Source organism: Hylobates moloch, unplaced genomic scaffold (genome assembly GCF_009828535.3).
Source record: "Hylobates moloch isolate HMO894 unplaced genomic scaffold, HMol_V3 SCAFFOLD_18, whole genome shotgun sequence".
Lineage (NCBI taxonomy): Eukaryota > Metazoa > Chordata > Mammalia > Primates > Hylobatidae > Hylobates > Hylobates moloch.
Genome location: NW_026652293.1, coordinates 6,723,404 through 6,740,593, shown reverse-complemented (window position 1 = coordinate 6,740,593; position 17,190 = coordinate 6,723,404). Strand labels below are relative to the sequence as shown.

Sequence of the window (17,190 nt, the reverse complement as noted above, 5' to 3'; positions counted from 1 at the left end):
CAGCTATCCCATTACTGGGTATATACCCAAAGGACTATAAATCATGCTGCTATAAAGACACATGCACATGTATGTTTATTGCGGCACTATTCACAATAGCAAAGAGTTGGAACCAACCCAAATGTCCAACAGCGATAGACTGGATTAAGAAAATGTGGCACATATACACCATGGAATACTATGCAGCCATAAAAAATGATGAGTTAATGTCCTTTGTAGGGACATGGATGAAACTGGAAAACATCATTCTCAGTAAACTATCGCAAGGACAAAAAACCAAACACCGCATGTTCTCACTCATAGGTGGGAATTGAACAATGAGAACTCATGGACACAGGAAGGGGAACATCACACTCCGGGGACTGTTGTGGGGTTGGGGGAGGGGGAAGGGACAGCATTAGGAGATATACCTAATGCTAAATGACGAGTTAATGGGTGCAGGAAATCAACATGGCACATGTATACATATGTAACAAACCTGCACATTGTGCACATGTACCCTAAAACCTAAAGTATAATAATAAAAAAAAACTAAAAAAAAAAAATTTTAATTATAATAAGGCACAAATTAAAAAAAAAATAAAAAATAAAAGTTTGCCTTTACTGATTTGAGATGCTCTTTGATACTATATAAAATTCATGTACTTATCTAGGTCTATTTCTGGACTTTCTATTCAATGCCAGTATTTTTTCTGTACATTTATGTACAAGTTTCACAGTCATTTAATAATTGAGGCTTTATAATATGTTTTAATAGCCAATATGGGTAGTGGTATCTTATTGCTCTTCTTTTTTGAAGTTTTCCTGACAGCATGTATTTATTTTTCTATAAAAACTTTAAAGTTAGACATATTTTAAAATCAGTGTTAGATTAGTTTTAAAATTAATTTTAGGTGAAGCACAGTGGCTCACACTGTAATCCCAGCACTTTGGAAGACCAAGGTGGGAAGATCTCTTGAGTCCAGGAGTTCGAGACCAGCCTGGGCAACATAGGGAGACCTTGTCTCTACACGAAATTAAAAAAATTAGCCGAGTGTATGGTGGCACGCACTTCTAGTCCCAGCTATGCAACAGGCTGAGGTGGGAGGATCACTTGAGCCTGGGAGGTCGAGGCTGCAGTGAGCCATGATAGTGCCACGGCACTACAACCTGGGTGATAGGGCAAGACCTCAACTCGAAAAATAAATTGATAAAATTAACTTTAGGAGAATAGATATTTTATAATGTTGACTCTCTCTAGATAAGAATATGTTACTGTAGAGAAGGCAAAACTTTTCCTCTACCCCCTTAGGGTCTCCACCAGGCCTGAGAATTAAGTTGACATGAAACAGATTAACAGGAGAAAAGCACACAGGTTTTATTTTAACAAGTACATAGGAATCTTCACAGGAAAATGAAGACCCAAAAAGTGGTCTTTGTACAAAGTTTCTTTGTACAGATTTCTCTTGGCCTTGACTCCCTGCCTCTGGTGATAAAAGTGTTCTTTTCCTTCAGGTACAGGGAAGGTATCTTTCCTGTGAGAGTTTCTATCGGGGAACCTGCCCCGATAATCATGTAGGTTCTTTTCTATTTTCCTAAGCATCGGCTGGCTTGAGAAATAAAAGGACAGAGTACAAAAGAGAGAAATTTTCAAGCTGGGCGTCCGGGGGAGACATCACACATTGGTAGGATCCGTGATGCCCCACAAGCCACAAAAACCAGCAAGTTTTTATTAGGGATTTTCAAAAGGGGAGGGAGTGTGCAAATAGGTGTGGGTGACAGACATTCAAGTACTTAACAAGGTAATAGAATATTACAAGGCAAGTGGAAGCAGGGCGAGATCACAGGACCACAGGACCGAGGCGAAATTAAAATTGCTAATGAAATTTTGGGCACCACTGTCATTGATAACATCTTATCAGGAGACAGGGTTTTGAGATGAACCGGTCTGACCAAAATTTATTAGGTGGGAATTCCTCTTCCTAATAAGCCTGGGAGTGCTATGGGAGACTGGAGTTTATTTCACCCCTGCAGTCTGGACCATAAGAGACAGGTACGCCCCGGGGGGGCCAGTTCAGAGACCTACCCTAGGTGTGCATTCTCTTTCTCAGGGACATTCCATGCTGAGAAAAGGAATTCAGTGATATTTCTCCCATTTGCTTTTGAAAGAAGAGAAATATGGCTCTGTTCTGCCCAACTCACCGGCGGTCAGAGTTTAAGGTTATCTCTCTTATTCCCTGAACAATTGCTGTTATCCTGTTATTTTTTCAGGGTGCCCACATTTCATATTGCTCAAACACACATGCTATACAATTTTTGTAGTTAACACAATTATTATAGGGTCCTGGAACGATATACATCCTCCTCAGCTGACAGGATTAAGAGATTAAAGTAAAGACAGGCATAGGAAATCACAAGGGTATTGACTGGGGAAGTGGTAAGTGTCCACGAAATCTTTACAATTTATGTTTAGAGATTGCAGTAAAGACAGGCATAAGAAATTACAAAAGTATTAATTTGGGGAACTAATAAATGTCCATAAAATCTTCACAATCCATGTTCTTCTGCCATGGCTTCAGCAGGTCCCTCCGTTTGGGGTCCCTGACTTCCTGCAACAAGTTTCATCTCCAGCCTTCAGGAAGAAAAAGGGAGGTCAGCGTGCCCTTCCTGCATCTTGCTGTGTTTCAAGTGGTTTTAACTCAAAAAGCAATCTTTATGCCAAACTGGTCTATTTTGGCATATTCTGCTACCCTTTGCTATGCTTTCCTCAGTTCATCTTAGTCTTTTTTTTCTTGTTTCTTCATGTGTGTTTCAGCTTTCCTCACATAGATTTTGCATTTCTTGAAGAGTTTAAACCTCTGGCAAAACCAAACAAAAAATGTTTTTGGTATTTTAAATGGATTATTTATCCATTTTGTATTGTAACTAGTTTATCTATGTATTATCTATCTATCTATCATCTATCATCTATCTATCTATATCTATCATCTATCTACTATTGATTTCCGCATGTTAGTTTGATATCTCAGCTAACTTTCTAAATTTTTTTTATTATGCATTAGTTCATTCTCATGCTGCTATGAAGAAATACCCAAGACTGGGTAATTTATAAAGAAAAGAGGTTTAATTTACTGACAGTTCCACATGGCTGGTAAGGCCTCAGGAAACTTACAATCATGGCAGAAGGCAAAGGGGAAGAAAGGCACCTTCTTCACATGGTGGCAGGGAGGAGAAGTGCTGAGTAACGGGGGAAAAGCCCCTCATAAAACCAACAGACCTCATGAGAACTCACTCACTATCGCGAGAATAGCATTGGGTTAACTGCCCCCATGATTCAATTGCTTCCCACTACATTCCTCCCATGACACATGGGGATTATAGGAACTACAATTCAATATGAGTTTTGGGTGGGGACACAGCCAAACCATGTCATATTATTTGTAAAAATTTTTAAAAATTCTTTCAGTTGAGTTCTCTTAGGATTACCTGGTTTGTAATCACATCATTTCAATGATTCTTTTACCTCCTACTTTCCAATTTTTAGATTTCCGTTTTCTTTTTCTTATCTACTTACGTTAATTATGTCAGTCAGGATTTACCTGGAGAAATAGAACCGCAGGATTTATTGTAGGGACCTGACTTGACATAGGTGTGGGAGATAGTTAAATGGTGTTTACAGGAGGCTGTTCCTTCAATGTCTGTTGCTGTGGCCTGAAGTCAGCAGGGCAGGGACTCAGGAAGGGAAGATAGACATGAACTGAGTGCTTCAAGGACAAACTGGAACATGCAAAGATGAGTGAGTAAAGCCCACCATTGTAAACCGGAATTCATCTTGTTCTTTCACTGCCCCTTAGCCTTCAACTTCAAAAATGGGTATGTCCTGTAGAAGTTGTCTGTCACAGTGCTAATGTACTTGGATCAGAAGCCAGGGTACATGAAGGAGGAAATCCTGCAGGAGCTGGCTCTGCTGTGGCCTGGTTGAGCCCTCTGCTAACAAAGTGATAGAACAGAGAAACAACAGTGCTTGTGAACTGCAGTCACATCCTGTGCTCTGCCCTGACCTTTCTGGCATATGGAATATGGCTCTACTAATTCACATCTACCATCTTTTATGGGCCATACTAACTTGGCATTATGTATGGAAGATAATTCTGGGAAACATAATTACAGCTTAGCTAAGTTGACACAACATAAATCTACCACAGCTCACACCTTGTCAAATTTGATATTTGTATACACTAGTTTTAACCATACTTAGCTTAATTTCCAAATAAAGTCAATAGCAAAATAATACTCACATTTTACATAATGCAACTATCCCTCATACACCCAAAAACATGGAAATTCTCTTCCTAAAAGAGAATTCCCTTTGAGCTGAGTCATATCTCCCCTTTGATATTCTATAACTTAAATATTGAGATGTAAGGTAAGCCACTATGAACACATCTTATATAGTAGGGGAAGGAAAGGCGTAAAAAGAAACACAATTAATGTAGTATCTATTTATATTAAAATAAGAAAGAAATATTCACAACTTTTATGGTCCTTGTTTATGCAACTGGTCATGTGGTTGTAGCAGGTATTTATAACGACAAGTTTCTGTTACTCATTCCATATTCTCTTTGCCCTCAGCAAGCACTTCATCTGACATTGGTTCCTTGCCCAATGGGGTCACCTAAACCTTTATTCTTGAATGGTCTGGGCCATCAGCAGTCCTGCCTGATTTGGGTTATTGTAGTTTTTTGTTGATTTTAATTATAGGGCATTGGAGTATAAGGGGGTGCCCCAGGGAATCTCCTGCATTCCAGACATACTCATCTTTACCATCACTGTGCAGAAGCAATCTAATTTTTCCCTTCATTATCAGGATTGGTCACACCAACCATCAGAGTGGACTCCTTCTTTGCCTTTCCTTCACTTGCATGAGGGTCCAGAGTTGACAGGTCTCAACCGCCAAGCTTAATTTAGGGTTTTCAGGTAAAATACAGGATGCCCAGTTAAATTTGATTTTTGGGTAAACAACAAATAATTTTAGTGTATGTTCCATGCAACATTTGAATCACACTTAAACTAAAAAAAGTGTTCATTGTTTACGTGAAATTAATATTTAACTAGGCACCCTGTATTTTTATTTGCTAAATCTGGCAACTCTAATTTTTGGAACTCTTGCTGCGTCCCATGGTAGAAGCATTCTTCCACTGAAGACTTCCAAACTGACTGGGCCCGGTGCAGTGGCTTGCGCCTGTAATTCCAACACTTTCAAAGGCTGAGGTGGGAAGATCACTTGAGCCCGGGAGTTCAAGACCAGCCTGAGCAACATAGCGAGGCCCATCTCTAAAGAGTAAAAAAATTTTAAAAAAAGAAAATAAAAGAAATAAAAAGACTTCTAGATTAACCAAGAATGTTACTTATTTTTTTGTATGTGTGTTCAATTTTATTCAGAACTTCTTTATTACACTTAAACTTAATGATTATTGCCTCCTTTGCATCTTAAAGTTATTTCTTTTTTTTATTATTGTACTTTAAGTTTTAGGGTACACAATGTGCAGGTTTGTTACACATGTATCCATGTGCCACGTTGGTGTGCTGCACCCATTAACTCGTCACTTAGCATTAGGTGTATCTCCTAATGCTATCCCTCCCCCCTCCCCCTCCCCCCACCCCACAACATTTATGCAGCCAAAAAACACATGCAAAAATGCTCATCATCACTGGCCACCAGAGAAATGCAAATCAAAACCACAATGAGATACCATCTCACACCAGTCAGAATGGCAATCATTAAAAAGTCAGGAAACAACAGGTGCTGGAGAGGATGTGGAGAAATAGGAACACTTTTACACTGTTGGTGGGACTGTAAACTAGTTCAACCAATGTGGAAGTCAGTGTGGCGATTCCTCAGGGATCTAGAACTAGAAATACCATTTGATCCAGCCATCCCATTACTGGGTATATACCCAAAGGACTATAAATCATGCTGCTATAAAGACACATGCACAGTATGTTTATTGCGGCACTATTCACAACAGCAAAGACTTGGAACCAACCCAAATGTCCAACAACGATAGACTGGATTAAGAAAATGTGGCACATATACACCATGGAATACTATGCAGCCATAAAAAATGATGAGTTCATGTCCTTTGTAGGGACATGGATGAAACTGGAAATCATCATTCTCAGTAAACTATCGCAAGGTCAAAAAACCAAACACCACATGTTCTCACTCATAGGTGGGAATTGAACAATGTTACTTTTATGTTTTAAAATTTACAGAGGTTTTAGGGCGCATCATAATATATAATCAATTTTCATTAATATTTCAACAGGCACCGAAATGAAGGATTTTTTTATTAGTAGTATATAAAGTTTTCTATATACACATCAGATTTACTTTCTTTTTTTGAGACAAGTTCTCCCTCTATCACACAGGCTGGAGTGCAGTGGTGCAGTCTTGGCTTACTGTAGCCTGGACTGCCCTGGCTCAAGCAATCCTCTTGCCTCAGCCTTCTGAGTAGCTGGGCCTACAGGCATGTGCCATGATGCCTGGCTAAAGTTCTAACTTTTGTAGAGATGAGGTCTTGCTATGTTGCTCAGGCTGGTCTAGAACACCTGGGCTCAATGGATTCTCTTGCCCCAGCCTTCCAAACTCCTGGGATTACAGGCATGAGCCACTGTGCCCAGTCAGATCTACTTTCTTGATAAGTTGTTTTGAATCTTTAATTATGCTTGTCTTTATATACCTTAAGCATGAAGATAGGAGTTAAAGTAAATTAATAATTTTATAATTACTTTAACTATTATAAAATAATGACAATTAGCATATTTTGATCATTTTTCTTATGTCTCATGTACTTCTGTTTTATTAAAATTGCTGCTACATACATATTTTGCTACATAAAGATTCATAGCTCTTCACTGAAAATCAAAATCTTTAACATATAAAGTACCCATTTTGTGTAATTTAATAATCTTGGTTCTGATGTCCAACTTAGGGGGTACTAAAATTATTATCTTTGCTTTTCTTTTGATTTGGATTTGCTGGGTATAATTTTATCCTGTCTTTTATTTTTAATCTGTCTGAAACACTTTTAGGTTTGTCTCCTGTATATAACAGAGCAGAATTTTGCTCCAATTAAAGCTGTTTTTCTTTCATTAGGAGTTTACATTTATATGTAAGTGATACTTATAGACTTGGTTTTGTCATATTATTTCATAGTTTGTAATATATATGTATGTGTATATTTATTTTCTATTAAAAATATATAGTGGTATTTAGGAAGGTTCAAAATTTGGTTCTAGTGGTGACCTATGTACATTTAAATTTATATAATATCATTATTCCTCTTTATCTTTAGACAGTTTAAATTGGTTCCTTGTTATAAACAACAATAAACTGATCTTGTATTCTTCCCCCTCCTTCACCCCTTCTATCTTCCCTACCAGTAAATTTGTATAATTTGTATTATCTTAGTGTTTATTTTGTATTTAACATTAATGTGAAATATTCATATGTGTCTATGGTTGCCTTCACTCTCAATTTTGCAAATGATCAGGCAATAAGGGAATTTATTTTACCCTGTCTTCCCTATCTCTATTTTTTCTTAGTTATACTATTTCAGTGCTGTCTGAGCATATAACATTTATTTTTCCTTCAGTCACACTTAAAATCACGTTTGTTTTGTCTTAGATCTGCATGTACAACACTTGCTACCATTTTTGTTTGTTTTGGTTAAAGTTGCCATTGTCATCTCGGTTGGCTGTAGTTTGTCCTATGGTGGTTTCCAAGAAAAAGTCCCACGTGGAAATTATTCTTTGAGTTTTTGCAGGTTCAGATAATATATCTGAGGCATTGATACCTAGAAGATAATGGGGCTTGATATAGTCTTTGGCTCATCCTTTCTTTTCTTGGATGTCTTATAGGTACTGCTGCACTATCTTTTGCTAGTGAATACTACTGATCTGAAATTTCTTCTCATATGGCTTGATCTTTGTTTGACTGTCTAAAGATATTATTCTTTATCTTTGAAACCTAATACTTTTAGTTGTTTTGGTAGAAATCACTTGGTTTAATTTTTTGCTACTATGTGATGTGCAATTTTAATATGTAGATTGAAGTATTATTTTATTTTAGTAACATTTACTTGAAATATATATATTTTTTGAGTCAAGGTCTCACTCCCATTGCCCAGGCTGGAGTGCAGTGGCACGATCATGGCTCACTGAAGCCTCAACTTACTGGGCTCAAGCAATCCTCCCACCTCAGGCTCTCAAGTGGCTGGGACTACAGGTGCGCACCACCATGCCTGGCTAATTTTTGTATTTTTAATAGAGATGGGGTTTTGTCATATTGGCCAGGCTGGTCTTGAACTCCTGGTCTCAAAGAATCCACCTGCCTCAGCCTCCCAAAGTACTGGTATTACAGGTGTAAGCCACCACACCTGGCCTAAAATAAATTTTTAAAAAGCTATTTTGTTCTACTTGGATTCCTTCTTTAGGTTATCCAATTAAGCATATGTTGATTCTCTTTTGCTTGACACCTATATCTATTAGTTTTCTCTTATCTTTTCTGTTTGTTTCATTTTTGTTGATTTTCTCATTTTTATCCTCTCTTTTCCTTAATGTGTATGGCTTCCATAAGGGAAAGTGAAAAGAATCAGAACTAAGATGCTGTTGGAACACTAAGGTGTTCCCATTGAAACAACCAGAAACAATATTTTGCACTTAGTCTCTGGGCTAGGTTGGAAAAACTACATTTTAAATAAATTTTAAAGTAAAGAAATACTTAATTGTAGTTGTAGTTAAGATATATTTTCTTGAAGTTATTATTCAATAAATTCCACAGGCTCTTAGATTGCTGAAGGTGACATTTACTTTAGTGTTCTATCACATTGTAGGTTTATTTCTTGATGATGCTACAATTTGATATCATTGATGGTTATCAATATCCTTGATGATGCTACAATTTGTAATCATTCATATCTTTTGTTTTTTTTTTCTGTTAGCATAAGATAGAGGACAGGAAGACAAACTGAGGAAAGAGTAGGACATGTCAAGAGCCATAAAAATGGAAGTGGTGAACTGAAAGCTAATGATGTATGGGAATAAGACACCCACCTGGAAGTCAGAGGAAGCTTCAAGCCAAAGATGGGGAGAGTGTGGACTCAGTAATCTAGCTGGTACTCTCATCCAAAGACAACCATAGAACACACTGAAGCCAGCCTTTTGTTGTTGTGCTTGAGCTCTGGATGATCTGCATTCCTGATCCCTAGTAGATGCTCAGTAACAGATTAAGGAATGAGGGTCCAAAGGAACAAACACACGCATCTCACTGCAGTAATGAAATTTTACTGAATGGAGTGCTCAATGGGAAATGATATCCAGGAAAATATGATTTCCTTATTTTAATATGGAGTAACAATTCTATTTACACAGACATCTTTAATTTAATTTAGGGTAGGAAGAATTCCATTAAAATCTTTGATCTATCTTATTCAGATTTTTCTTAATTGGCTCAACCACTAGTCATTGTGAAGTCCAAGATAGAGGAGTTGGCTGGAGTCATCCTCTCCCACAATGTGAAAGTAAGTAAAGACTCTTCTGACTTGACTATCAATTTAAACTCTGTTAGGTAATAAAGTCCCTGTGCATCTTTACAGGTATGTGTATCTTCCATTAGAATTTGCATGAATTTCAGATTTATCACGATGCCTTCCCTGAGTATTTCTTTCTCTTCACTCACTTACCTCAGTTGTCAAGTGTGAGCCCCCTCCAGACATCAGGAATGGAAGGCACAGTGGTGAAGAAAATTTCTATGCATACGGCTTTTCTGTCACCTACAGCTGTGACCCCCGCTTCTCACTCTTGGGCCATGCCTCCATTTCCTGCGCTGTGGAGAATGAAACAATAGGTGTTTGGAGACCAAGCCCTCCTACCTGTGAAAGTAAGTCATAATGATGAATTCTGCATCAAAATGTTTGCTCTCTTTTGTTTAAAAGAGAAAGAAAGGTAAATTTATTGGGGGGCAAATGGAAAATTCAAAGATAAACTAATTATTGCTCTGATGCATTTATTTGTGGAAAATTCAAAGATAAACTAATTATTGCTCTGATGCATTTATTTGGCCACCTGATACTTATTGCATGTTGTTTTAGAATATAAAAGCCATAAAAATGGGAGTGGTGAACTGGGAGCTAACAGTATATGGGAACAAACAGCAACAACATCTCACTGGTTTGGTGAAGTAAAAGTTTATTCCCACTCACACTGAGTTTGTTCCATGTCCAGGAGACTCTCCAGGGCAGCTGTAGTCTGTGTTAGCTTAGCAATTAGCTCAGCAAGCCAGGTTGTTTTGATCTTATGGCACCTCCTTTTCAAAATGTGCCTTCACAGTCTCTTCAGTAGACAAAGAGAGAAAGCCAATTGTGTCCTGGCTAAGAGCTTTGGCCTGGAAGCAACCACATATCACTTTCCATTACAGCCTTTCGTCTCAAACTAGAGAGTAGCCTCAGAGGACTGGGGAATGTAGTCTCGATCTGTTCAAGAAGCGGAACTGAAAATATAATTTGCACCTATAAGATGAAACACATATGCCTGTAGGGCAAGCAAAATCTACTAAGTGCCAGAAGGGCAACAGGACAAAGCAAGTGATGATTGAGTCAAAAGAGATGTTAGTTAGTGTGCTAGTCTAAGAAATCTTACTTTACTACTAAGTTTACACAGTATTGCTTACTAACCCACCACAGGACACAATCAGACGAGGGGCACAAAAGAGCAGGATACTTCCAACAGTGCAAAATGCCTGGAGTTAGATCTGCAACAAGTGAAAGTGGCAATAGCTGAGGGCGGAAAAGTGGGCAGGGGCCAAGTTATGAAGGGCCTTGTGTTTCAGTCTCAGGTGCTCAGAACAATCATGGAGGGGAGACTTTGAAAGGCTTTAACGAGGGGAATAAATGTGCTGCATTTTAGAAAGATAACTCTGGCTGTGGGACAACAACCTGAAGTGGGTCAAAACTTAACTGACAGTCACCTGCTATGGCTTGAATGTGTACCTCCAAACTCATGATAAAACCTAAGACCCGATGTGATCGTTTCAACAGGTAGAACTTTTGGGGAAGTGATTAAGTCATGAGGGATCCACCCTCATGAATGGGATTAGTGCCCTTATAAAAGAGGTTGAAGGGAGAGCCCTAGTCTCTTTTGCCCTTCTGTCTTGTGAGGACAGAGCATTCATCCCTTCCCCCATGTGAGGACGCAGCAAGAAGGCACCATCTTGAAAGGAGAGAGCAAGCAGACATTGAATCTGATGGTGGCTAGATCTTGAGCTTCCCAGCCTCCAGAACTGTGAGGAATAAATTTCCATCATTTATAAACTAGCGAAAGTATTTTGTTATAGCAGCAAGAACAGACTAAGACAGCACCTGTGCAACCCTCCAGCCAAAAACTGAAGATGGCTTCAGCTATGGCATGGCAGTGGGGTTGGAAAGAAGTTAAGGGATTGTAAAGGAATTAAAGTAGCAGAATTGACAGGATTGGATGACTTCCAGGATGTGGGTGAGGGGTGTGAGATAGGGGGCAGCTTATTCTCTGCTTGTCAGGGCGTGGGTCTCTGATCCCTTGGGCTGCCTCTGCACTATGCAATTACCATGGGCCACTGACCCATAACCAAAATCATCTAGGAAATTAGGCCATTATACTGAAAGTTTTGGGGGCCTTGGAAATATGTTTCTGATGGGTTATGTATGACTGATTTTTATTGGTAGGGAAGTTGGAGGAGCTATCCACAGTCATCTTGAAGAAGGACCAATGTAATGAAAACTCATTTTAAAAGCTGAAATTATATATTTTATATATATACACACATACACATACATGTATATATAAATATATATTATATCAAATATAAATATATAATACTATTGGTATAATGTTATATAGTCTATAAGACTATATTATAGAATATATAAAATATATAATATTATAAGTATTATTAACATAATATAAATAATTTCAGCTTTTAAAAGCCTCAGTAAAATAAGTTTCCATTACATTGGTCTTTCTATGAGGTAATTGTGGATAACTTCTTCAACTTCTCCACCAATAAAAACTAGTACTAAAAGGAGTACATTATATATATGTATATATATATAATATATACAGATATATTATATATGTATGCGTTTGTGTATGTGTATTCACATTTAAAATGTTTCCCTTGTATCTACTTGACATGCACATTCATCAGGCATTTGTGTTGCACTTATAACTGGATTAGCAGTGACAGTAATATCCTTATTGCCATCTATCTTTTAAAATCCACTTGTCTTTTCTCATGATTCTTTAGAAATCACCTGTCACAAGCCAGATGTTTCACATGGAGAAATTGTCTCTGGATTTGGACCCATCTATAATTACAAAGACAGTATTGTGTTTAACTGCCAAAAAGGTTTTGTTCTCAGAGGCAGCAGTGTAATTCATTGTGATGCCGATAGCAAATGGAATCCTTCTCCTCCTGCTTGTGAGCCCAGTAAGTATGGACTATGATGAAATTTCAATGTTTGGCATCTAAAGGTACCCAGTACTGTTAATATGGGTATACTTGCATGCATAGGCCCACTATGAATTACAGTAAAAATTTACATCTAGATCAATAATTTCCTTTATCTTCTTCTTGTTGGAAAGAAGAATGATTTTAATGCACTCTGCAAGGTCATATATCATCACACAAGACTGCCACATACCACAAGACTGTGCACATTCCAACCTTAAAGGGAGGTGTTAACATTGTAGAGATTATGGATTTGTATATTTATTTCAATAATTTTCTGGAATTTGATAGAAAATTGTCTTATTCTGACAAAATCATTATACTATTATAATTACTTTGAAAGACAAATAATAAATTATCCTGAGGAAAAATGCCTTTTATAACTCGTACAAAAGTATTGTGTGAACTGGTTATGATTCCAACACTCTGAAGTTATAAACTCATGTGGATTATTAAAAATAATGGCAATAGTAATAATGATAACTTGGCACTGGACTAGGTGCATAACAAGGATTAACTTGACAAATCCTCCCAACAATTGTGGGCACTATGATTATCCTTATGTTACAGATGAGAAACTGTTCACAGATGTTAAAAGATTTGCCCAAGGTTATACAACTGGTAAGAGAAGGAAGCCACTGATGCCTTGTGCTCTAAGTTTTGCCCTCACGAAATGTCAAGAACTTCTGGGGATTTCTGGAACAGTGGTGGAGGAGTTTGGGGAAACCTCTCTCCTGAAGAAGTATCCACCAAGCTGGTCAAAATTAGCAAAGAAAACCATTCAAGGTCTCTGGAGAGTGATCAATGGGATTACAACAAACTGAGAAGCATTTATTCAGCAAAAATATGGAGACTTGATAGGAACAGTGGGAGGACATTGCATTAGAACTAGGGGCTGCAACAGCTCTACCTTGTGGGAGGATGTTTTCTGTGGGCTCATCCTACAAGTGGCAATTCCCATCTTCCCCAGCTCCCTGGGGTAAAAAAGTTATTTGGGGTGGATTTGGCAGCTAGTGAAAATTATATGACAGTATTTTTCAAATATCCATGCTGTGGAAGTCGAATATTGAATAGCTGCCAGCAAACATGCATCAGTGTCTGTTCCTTCACCCCCAACTACCATTATATGGGGGGGATCTAAGTGGGGCAGCTGGTAAGAAGTCAGTCCCCCCTTTTTCATGGCTCTATGTTGCAGAAGAACTATTCCAGTTGGCTCAGCAGCCAAGTGGCATCTCCAATCTTCCCCAGCTTCCTAGAATGGAAGAACTATTATGGGTAGGTTGACAGCTATGAATATTGGCAGTTATTATTCTCCCCAGCTCTGGGTTGTGGAATATGTGTACTTGGTGGTGGGCACAGCTGGGTGGCAGTGCCAGTTCCTACTTCCCCCTTTTCTCTTCTTACAGCTCCTACACCATAAGAAGAACTCTAGTGTAGTGCCTGGGGAAGAATGAGTTTTCTAATTTCCCCCAGCTCCTGATCTATAGGACAGACATTCTTCCAGGGCAGATTTGGAGCAAGCTTCAAAGACTGTAAACACTCTGCCCCTTTCAAGGAACTTTAATTGGATTAGACTGTGAAGCATATTATACCCCAGGGAGTTGCTGAAAAAAGTAGAACAATCAGATAAAAATTGCTGGAGGCCAATGGTTGTATGTAATACCAACAGAGGTAGACCACCCAAAGACTCAATGAGAAAGAGACAGTCAAAGAGAAAACCAGAGTTATCTCTGGCAGTTAAAAAGACTGTGTACATGCCCAAGTCTGTGCTCTCTGAGGCATGCTGTTAGATGTTGCACACTTTGAAGGAAATAGACTTAACTGAACTAGTCCAATTATGTCACTAAACAAACAAGAAAATGAGGAAACAACAACAGATCCTAAAGGTGGTAAGGGAGAATCAATATCCAAAGTTGCTGCAATGTATTATCTAACATGTTCTGTTTTCAACAACAACAAAAAATTGTCAGACGTGCAAAGAAACAGGAAAGAGTGACCCATGTAAAGGGAAAAAGCCAACAATAGAAACTGTCTTTGAGGGAGCCCACAGACTGGACTTAGCAGAAAAGTTCAAAGAATTACAAAGAGCTATTATAAATATGTCCCAAGAACTAAAGGAAACAATATTTAAAGAATTAAGTAAATGTATTATGACAGTGTTTTATCAAATAGAAAATACTGATTAAGATAGAAATTATTTTAAAAAGAAAATGGAAATTCTGGAGTTGAAAAACACAATAAGTAAAATGAAAAATTCAAAACAGGAACTCAACAGTAGATTTGAGTTGGAAAAAGAATCAGTGAATTTGAAGATAAATTGAGATTATGCAATCTGAAGCACAGAGATGAAAAGAATGAAGAAAAATAAACAGCATCAGAGAAATGTGGGACACCATTAAGTGTACCAACATACGTATAATGAGAGTCCCAGAAAGATGAGAGAAAGAGAAAAGAGCTAAAAAAACTATACAAAGGAAAAATGGCTGAAAATATCACAAATTTGACCAAAAAAAAAAAAAAAACCCAAACAAAAAAACAAAACAACACATTAATCTACATATCCAAGGAGCTTGTTGGACTCAAGTAGGATATTGCAAAAAGATCTAGACCTGGAGACATTATAATCAAAATGTTGAAAACCAAGAATGAAGAGAAAATCTTGAAAGCAGCAAGAGCAACACATCATGTACAATGTAACCCCAGTAAGATTAACATCTGATTCCTAATCAGAAAGAATGGAGGCTAGAAAGCAGCTAGATGACACATTCAAAGTGCAGAAAGATAAAAACCTCAACCAAGAATCCAACAATGTATTTTGCACTTACATATATTACAAACTGCACAATATATTTTTATAATTATTGTTTTATATAATTTCATGTTTCATGTCTTTTATAGTAGCTGAGAGAAGAAAGGAGGGCAAGTATATATTTATAGAATTTATTATGTTAATCTTCTTATTCATCATTTCTGGCTCTCTTTATTTCTTCCTGTAGATTCAAGTTACCATCTGGTGTCATTTCTGTACTACAATACAGCTTTGTTCCCTCTTACATTTCTTGTGATGTTATTGTCAAATATATTGCATTTCTGTATGTTATAGGCTTAATAATGCAATTATATACATATTGTTTTATGCAATTGCTGTTTAAATCAGCCAAGAGAAGGAAGAAGTAGTAATATATATTATATTGTGTTTCAGATTACTGACATAATGACCTCTGCTGATGCTCATTGTTTTACTGTGTGGATTCAAATTACCATCTGGTGTCAATTGCTTTCAGTCTGAACAATTTCCTTTAGCATTTCTTGTAAGGATAGCCTTCTAGTAACAATCAGATACCACTTCACACCCAGCAGAATGGCTATAATAAAAAAGATAGACAATAACAAATGTTGGTGAGGATGTGGAAAAATTAGAACTCTCATACACTGCTAATAGGAATATAAACTGGTGTGACCATTTTGGAAAAGAGTTTTTGCAGTCCCTCTGAAGTTTAACCATGGAGTTACCATATGACTCTAATTACCCTCCTGGGTAGATACCCAAGAGAAATGAAAACAAATACCCAAGAGAAATGAAAACATATGTCCACACACAAAAATTTTACATGAAGATTCATAGCAGCATTATTCATAATAGCCAAACAACCCAAATGCCCATCAACTGAATAATGAATAAACAAAAAGTGGTTTATCCATAAAATGGATTATATCATTTGGCAATAAAAATGAAAAATAAAAAGTACTAATGTATGCTACACCATGGATGAACCTTGAAAATATTATGCTAACTGAAATAAGCCAGCCACAAAAAGTACATGTATTGTGTGATTCCATTTATTTAAAATGCTCAGATTAGGCAAATCCATAAAGAAAAAAAAACAGATTAGTGGTTGTCAGGACCTGGGGGAGGTGGAAATAGGGAGTGACTATAATGAATATGAGGTTTCTTCTTGGGTTGATAAAAATGTTCTGAAATTAGTTAATGGTGATGGTTGCACGACTCTGTATATACTAAAAACCATTGAATTGCACATTCTAAATGGGTGAATTTATTTGTTGTGACTTTAATCTGAATAATGCTGTTAAAAAAGAACTTTTATATTCCATTTCAAATGTCTGAAGATAAAATGTAATAAACAGCCAACGTGGTAGATGTTTGCATTATATTTCCATATCATATGAATCAGTAGCATTGGGAAAGAGAGAAGAGGACAAGACCCCAGGCCCAGGCTCAAAAAATGCTTGGAGCTTGGTTTTTTTCTTGCCAAGCCATTCCTGGTATTATCTGGATGAGGGGAACGGCTCCTGTTTATTTCCCCCAATCAATCAGGAAACATAGTTAGATTTGTTTGTGAGAGTTTTCCTGCCATGCTTCAGTTCAGAAACTAAAATCTCTGAAGTGTAAAGAAGAGGAATGAGAATTAATATTATTATGCTTGGCACAGCACGTGGAAACCACTTGGGAGTGCCCTTAGTAAAGAGCCTCTCTGGAGGTGTGCACATTTGAGCGAATGTCCATGTGTGTTTTCTGGTGTGGTTGATACATCAGGCCTTGCAGGCTGGTTCCGGGCTGAATGAACACATGACCCCCTTTGATAGGACAGGCTTATTGACTGCTGTGGCAACTCTAGTAATAGTGTCCTTTTGTTCTTCTTCTT

The 17,190-nt window shown here is 37.5% G+C and overlaps 1 protein-coding gene and 1 long non-coding RNA gene across 2 annotated transcripts in view; one reads left to right on the top strand and one right to left on the bottom strand.

Annotated features, from left to right (window-relative positions):
• The window catches only part of C4BPA (complement component 4 binding protein alpha), a 51,034-nt gene that overhangs the window by 20,089 nt on the left and 13,755 nt on the right, over positions 1-17,190 (top strand). The window contains exons 5-7 of the mRNA XM_032137075.2: positions 9,478-9,563; positions 9,731-9,922; positions 12,323-12,505. Of these exons, the coding sequence (XP_031992966.1) occupies positions 9,478-9,563; positions 9,731-9,922; positions 12,323-12,505 (461 nt within the window). The remainder of the gene's footprint in view (positions 1-9,477; positions 9,564-9,730; positions 9,923-12,322; positions 12,506-17,190) is intronic.
• Positions 6,261-15,893, bottom strand: LOC131381837 (uncharacterized). Its single transcript, XR_009210806.1, has 3 exons — positions 15,788-15,893; positions 9,097-9,868; positions 6,261-6,722 (listed from the first exon to the last, which is right to left on the bottom strand). It is a non-coding gene; the product is annotated as an uncharacterized LOC131381837 (long non-coding RNA).